General features: G+C 38.2%; 1 protein-coding gene across 5 annotated transcripts in view; it reads left to right on the forward strand.

Annotated features, from left to right (window-relative positions):
- The first annotated feature begins 484 nt into the window (after window positions 1-484).
- The window catches only part of WDSUB1 (WD repeat, sterile alpha motif and U-box domain containing 1), a 15,266-nt gene continuing 8,389 nt past the window's right edge, over window positions 485-7,361 (forward strand). For 4 of the 5 annotated variants that reach the window (XM_029085629.1, XM_029085630.1, XM_029085631.1 and 1 more), the window contains exons 1-2: window positions 494-891; window positions 3,009-3,193. In XM_029085629.1, coding sequence (XP_028941462.1) covers window positions 494-891; window positions 3,009-3,193 — 583 coding nt within the window. Of the gene's footprint in view, window positions 892-3,008; window positions 3,194-7,361 lie in introns of all 5 variants that reach the window. The other variant, XM_010170710.2, reaches the window with a different exon arrangement.

Here is a 7,361-nt window from a genome sequence, read left to right on the forward strand (position 1 = left end):
ACCGTTCTATGATTCTGTATTCCCGGTGCAACCCTGATTTATGCTTTGACTGTCTTCTACAGTGCCCATTTACTCCGTTTGTTTTCAAGGTAGATGCAGATAATAACAAATTCGAACAGTGAACTTACTTAGCATAAATAAATAAATAGAATAACTTGTTTTGTTACTGCTCTGAGGCCAAGTCACTACTAAGGAGCTACTACGTAGAAGTCTTGCGTGTTGTACTGCAAAATTGCAAGCTGACATTAAAAGTTTGGATACCATAATTCTAGCCAAGTCATAAATAAACCCCTCCTCTAATTGCTGTGATTAATTTCAGGTTTATGTTGAAGATAAAATAATGCTTAGGTGAAAAATCTGCCTCTGCAAATAATTTATTATTTTTTTTCCTGGAGATTTTCTTATTAAGGTAGTATGTTTTATTTATGAAATAGGAGAGATAAGTCTGAACTGTTAAACTTTTTTTCAGATACTTCTGTTGAAAGTAGATAAAATGGTGACGTTAATTCACACTTCAGCAGATCACAATGATGATGTCAACTGCTGTGCCTTCTCATCATCCTGCTTGGCTACTTGTTCCTTGGACAAAACAATTCGCGTTTACTGTTTAAAGAACTTTACTGAGCTTCCCTACTCGCCTTTAAAAGGTCATACGTATGCTGTCCACTGCTGCTGCTTCTCTCCATCAGGACATGTGTTAGCTTCATGTTCAACAGATGGCACTACCATGGTTTGGAGCACTGGCGATGGTCGGATGCTGGCAGTGCTAGAGCAGCCCAGCGGCAGTCCTGTTAGAGTCTGCCGATTTTCTCCTGAGTCCATGTACCTCGTGTCAGGGGCAGCAGATGGCAGCGCAGTTCTTTGGAACATGCAGTCATTGAAATTGTACAGGTGAGTGCCAAATATTTTTATACAGCCTTGTTTACAGCAACAAGAATCTAATTTAACTAGTGTGCTGTACAGTGTACAAGTCTTGCAGATTTACACCTCTCATTGATATCACGAAGAAACAGGAATAGGATTTGGAAGACCAAAAGATTATCAATAGGAGGGGGAAAAGTCGTGGTTGTTGGATTGTTTTGGTTTTTTTATAAGTTAAACAATGCAAACTCAAGAAGCGTAAATTTTTACCAAGTCGTCTTTTATCTAAATCCTTATTTTTATTTTTTTTTTTTTTTTTTATTTTTTGAGTTAGTGGAATTGTTCTCATTGATTTAACATTAAATCAGGACACATAGCATACTGCATGCATCTGGCTTCTAAACAGTGGGTCAACAAACTATGATAAGTAATATACAGTTAAGTTAGTGGAGCCTGACTGTACCGTGTGCCTTCTATTGCATTATACATAGAGGTTTTTAATTAAGTATTTAATTACAAGGCTATTTAGAGTCCAGGAAGGTCTTAGAAGCTTGATAGTAATCCACCAGACAAAGAGTTTGGAAACTATTGACATATCCTGAAACCATGCAGTTTAAGACATACGGTGAGAGAAAGGAGTATTGGGAGCTGAGTGAGTTAAGTATGACAGTGAACATTTCACCTAGGTTTCCAGTAAACATTTGATCTTGCTGGTACTAAAAAAGAGAACACCTTTTACCGCGCTATTTTGTCACTTGACTAAATGTAAGGATAGTAGTTAAAACAGAGGTATCCAGTTAGTTCTTATCAGCTTGTAATTGACAGTATGTTCAAATTGTGAAGTAAGGTGGCTATTGAAATAATCTCTTTGATGGATGTGAACAACATGAAAGCAAGTTAATTCATGTGTATTCCTTAACGTGTTCTCTATTTCTGTTCAGTAGTTACAATACTGCTGTCTGGCCTGAGAGTCTTAAATGCATACGCTGAACATGTCTAGTACTGTTTATTTTGCTGTTACATTTTCAGAGCAGAATCTGCAGCTTTTTGTGTGAAGGAAGGGAAGTTTTAAATGCTGCACTGAGGAAAAAGAATTTTACACATATAAAATGGGGAGCACTGTAGTGTATTTGATATTGTTCTTAATAACAGAATTAGGGGAGTCAATGCTTTTTTGAAGGTCCTGGGTCTGATGAGAGAAACTTTCAGGAAAGCTTATTGACTTGTCTTATGTGGCATTGTTTGACACTTCTGGCAGTAAATATAATTTCTATCAGCAAAAGAGAATGAGCAGCTGTTCTGCAAAATACAATGACAGAGTAAATAAGACTGGCATTTCTTGCTATATGACTGTTGCTTATGGCTATGATTTTTTTCCTGCAATTAAAGATTCAACTATGCATGCTGGGCTGGATCTAGTGTCCATTAAGAGGAGTGCGACACTTTAAATTGACTTTAGGTTACTATCAGATGACCTAAAGGATGTTAGGTTGGTCCCACTTCCTTCCAAACGATTGACCCCACTTCCATATCTGCTAGAAATTTTCTTTTAAGATCAGTTTTACAAAGTGCTTTCACTGACTTAGTTAAAATATAGACATCCTTTTTCCCCCCCCCCACGTTGTACTCTTGTGTACTAGTAATCCACTATTAACCCTATAGAATAAATCACAACGTATTCTACTCAGCTACAGCTTAACGTATGGGTTAGTAGGTGTTCTGTTTTGTCTTTTAAAAAGTAACAGAGAAATTGTGTTGGTTTTTTTTCCCCCCTCTATTTGCATACTTGTAAATCTGTGTTATGAGAGTTGTGTTTTTATCTTTGACTTTTAAAATTTATCCTGCTATAGAATTTCAACAGTGTATTGTGCCTTTCAAATGGTAAGTCCGTGCAGATTGTCTTTAGTTTGAAAATTATCACTCAGTTGGGTTGCCATCTCACATTTTTCGTCCTGCAGGTCCTGCTTGCTGCAGCTGTGCTTATTTTGCATCTCTTTCCACAGCTGGTGTGAGTTTCTCTCCCTTCTCTTACCAAGTTCCAAAGTGCATTTAGAACAGTTTGGCTTATCGTATCAGATTGTATTTTAGAGATCACTTCAGAACATTACTTATTCTAAATTCAAATCCCATATGCTCTTGCTTTTCAGATCTGGGAATGTTAAAGATGGTTCTTTGGTGGCCTGTGCATTTTCTCCTAATGGAAATTTCTTTGTCACTGGATCATCGGGTGGTGATTTAACCATTTGGGATGATAAAATGAGATGCCTGTATAATGAAAAAGCACACGATCTTGGCGTTACCTGCTGTGATATTTCTTCACAGCCCATTTCTGGTTAGTTACTTGACTTGTCAGGGGAGGAACATGGTAAAAAAGAGTTATTTTATTTCTCTCTAGCTCTTGTTTTCATATGTGTTTTGTCATCAGTGCTCAAGATACAAATGACATTGGGAAGAGCTGATGTTTCATAATATTCTAAATATTCTTATGTAAAATTTGTGGTCAGGTTGATGACAAGGAAAGTACTAGGTCAACAAACAAGATGATTAGCAGGCTTATGATAGCTTTCAGTAGCTAATTATCCTGTCAGGTTTTTGGAAAATGTTTGGGCCAGTGTCTTTAAGTGAAGCCCATCTCCCGGGGCTGACAAGGGTGTTAGAAAATGCAGTGCTTGATTACCATTCGCACTTTACTCTTTCATGTTTTGATTCCCCAAGGAGCAGAACTGGATTAAAGCAATGCAGAGAACTGTAAACCTGATAAGCTGAATGCTTGAGCTGTGGGATGTGAATAGATAGACTGTTTTCTTGCACCTGACTTGCTCAGTTGGAGGAGTTTGGAGGAGCATTGAGCCCAGAAAGAATCTCACGTGTCCCACTAAGATGTGGTACCGTTCAAATGTCTTACAGCTGTTTTATCTGACCTCACTGTATAAGTTTGCATTTCAATTTTGTCATTATGTGCTTCTTCGCAGTTGTGATGGGCAATAACTTAGTTTTCCTTTTGAGATTGAAATTTATATTCTTGTATATATTTGTGTATTGAGATAAAAAACATAAGATGTGCGTAGTGTAGGCCTTTCTCAGGGCTGCATTGCATATTATGTTCAGTTTTCCTTCGTTTCACATTTGTAAGGCTTTCTGTGGAACTAAAATAATTAGAACCTAGATTTCTCTGTATCCAAAAACATGTATACTGAAACTTGCATATTTAAACTTCCAGCTGTCTCAGGGAAAGCTTTGCATTTGTGTGTACAGGCTTTTAAAATTATTGCTGTGGCTTAACCCTGGTGGGCAGCCCAGCCCCATGCAGCTGCTCGCTCGTTCACAGTGGGATGGGGAGGGAATTGAAGGGCAAAAGTGCAAAAATTCATGGGTTAAGGTAAAGACAATTTCATAGGTAAAGCAAAAGATGCATGTGCAAGCAAAGCAAAAGAAGAAATTTATTTACTGCTGCCCATCAGCAGGCAGGTTTTCAGCTGTTTCCAGGAAAGCAGGACTCCATCACATGTAACAGTGGCTTGGAAATGCCATAACTCCAAATGTCCTCCTTTCTTCCCCAGCTTTTATTGCTGAGCACCACGCCACGTGGTATGGGATAACCCTTTGGTCAGTTGGGGTCTGCTGTCCTGGCTGTGTCCTTCTCCCGGTCCTTGTGCAAGCCCAGCCTGCTCACTGGTGGGGCAGGGTGAGGAGCAGAAAAGGCCTTGAGGCTGTGCAAGCTCTGCTCAGCCATAACTAACACATCCCTGTGTTATCAGCGCTCGTCTGGTCACTATCCAGACATGGCACCATAGGAGTTACTGTCCCAGACAAAACCAGTACAATTATGTTGCAGCACAGAGTTTTGGTATAATTGTGTGGGAATACTGAAGAGTTGCATGTCTAAGCTTACATAGCTTGTATAGTCGGAAGAAACATTTGCACAAAGAAGAAGAACTTCTGTTTGAAATGTCCTAGTAGAAGTTAATTGCAGTACAGGAAAGTGTCATAGCCGAACAACGAAATATTGGAAATTCTGAAATATTTATGAGAGGCTGAAAAGCTGGAAGGTTCATTTGTGTAAGTTTTTGTCAAGTAAAAGTGTTTAATAAAGAGTTAGAAAATTATGTAGTTGTCTCCCCTTGATGGAGTTTGGGAAGTTGGGCAGGAGCTTCATTGTCAGATTTCAGAAGTAATGTTGTAACTTAACTAACAACCTTACAGATACTCTTTTGTGCTTTCCAGATCTACTATAGAGACAAAGTGGTCTCTGTAAAGATACGTAGGCTTCTGTTTTCAGACTAGACATGAGCTGCTCTTTCAGAGGTACAGAAAATTATAACTGAGCAGACACTTGCATCTTTCAGTGCTAAACGGCCATAAGTACTGCTGTCTGTGGACCACTTTGTCTAAGGTGGTGGTACAGACCGGGAAGAGAGCAGGACAGAAGCAGGAGAAAGCTGAGACAGTAGGAGCATATACTTCAGTACAGAGAATGAGTGACTGACAATACCAAATCAATCAAATGTGTGTCCACTGAAAGTTGTAGGGACAGCATTGAATTAATCTGTCACAATAGAAACAGGATGAATCTTTAAATAACACCTCTAGGTATTTCTTGGTGAAAATACTACTCCAAAAACTCTATTGTGAAGTAAGAGTTGCATCTGAGGGCAGAGGAGCACATTGAAGCTGAAACAGATCAGAGAAATTTCTGCCACTCCATTTCCTGTTGAGATTATTCTCTTGGTTTAAAAAAAGTATGTTACCAACTCTTCGGCCTTCTGCCAAGATAGAGAGAAATAGGCAAGAAAGCAGCTGTTTCCTACACTGTGGATTTTTTTAGCTGATTTCTGATCATTCTTAATTTTATTGAAGCCATATATTACCCGAAGTCCATGTTTATCCTTTTTGTGTGTTGCTGTTTAATCACCAAGGATTGAAGCTTCTGGGATTATTGGGAGATTTCAGTCACTACAAAATCCAAGTGCTGCTTATCCAGTACAATTAAAGATGGTTTTAAATTGAGACTCTCTTTACCTGCTTAATTCAGAGCAAAATTAGAACCAGAGTTTCTGACTGTTTGGTTTTGGTTTTTTTTTTGCTTTAGATGATTTCTAACAGGTAATTCTCCTACCTTTAAAGTGGGTTCAGTCACAGTTGCATAGAAGCTCATCAGATCTAGAGTAGTTGTAATGCTCTGTGGGCTTTCCCATCTGACTACCAAGTTTCTGTGCTACCCTCCTCCTGAATAAGTAAACTTCAGTGAAACTACCTAGCAATACTGATAAAAACCTCAGTGGAAGGCAGTGTAGTTCTCCAAGTTATGCTAGAAAGCTCTGTGTGTACAACACTGTAATACCTCATTAACAAGCTCGTAGCTTGTAAAATAGTGTCAGAGTCTGTGCATCAGGACAGAATTCTCATCCAGACCAAGTTTCCAAGTAACATATTCTTAGTTAACAAGAAATACATGTTTTTATGACATGATAGCTAATGCATGCTACTCATCTCTCTGTAAGACCCAAATCTTACCCTGTAAAATCCTAGCAAAAATGATGCACTTTGATCTTAGAATCATAGAATAGTTTGGTTGGAGAAGACCATCACGATAATCTAGTCCAACTGTAAACCTAGCATTGCCAAGTTTGCAATTAAAGTTGATTAAAGTTGACAAGTTGATAAAGTTGATGCTTTATATGTTTAACAGATTTGAGGTAAGACCAAAGATCTGCCGCAGTCATAGTAGCTCTGATTGTTCCTGTGAACAAACAGGTTTATGTGTACAAGGATTTTATTGTGATAACCATATGAAATTAAAATACACTCTATGTGGTGGAAAAATGGAGATACAGTCTCTGGGGTTATTTTGTAAGACACTTGATCATAAATATTTTGACATTTCTGGTAACTACAGAGCTGGAAAGATGAGCCCTTGAAACGTCTGTTCCGATATTCTGGTTTCCAGCCTTAATCCTGGTGATTCTTGTAGGAATTAGAAGACTTGGTACTGGCAGAGGTAATGCCACTGACGGATTGAGATGGTGGCTTGTGTCAGGCTGGTATGCCAGCTCAGTGGAGTAGAAGAGCAGAAATAGTTTTATAATTATTGTCTGAAACAACACATTTAGAATGGAACATGGTAATTCAGAAATGTTCATATCCACTGAATACAGAGGGGAAAGGTATAAAACTTACTGTTATATTTAATCTGTAATGCAGGATTTTTCGGGTGGTTAGCTGGACTGCAGTTACGGAACATCACTTAGTTTATAAAGAGGAAAAGTTGAACATTTAAAATAATGAAAATAGCCTGTCAGATACTCTTAAATTTTGTACATGTGTACGTGGTTAATTTTGAGAACTACTGAACTCTAGGAGAAATGGATATAACCATGTAATTTAGGTTAAAAGACTATATTGTTGCACTTAAGTAGGTAAGATAGAGGAATCAAACATTTACCATCAAGAAAACTTAAATTATGAGCCCAGTTCTGGTCTCTTATCTACTTTTTCAGGAA

The sequence above is a fragment of the Antrostomus carolinensis genome, unplaced genomic scaffold (genome assembly GCF_000700745.2).
Source record: "Antrostomus carolinensis isolate BGI_N321 unplaced genomic scaffold, ASM70074v2 scaffold7526, whole genome shotgun sequence".
NCBI lineage: Eukaryota > Metazoa > Chordata > Aves > Caprimulgiformes > Caprimulgidae > Antrostomus > Antrostomus carolinensis.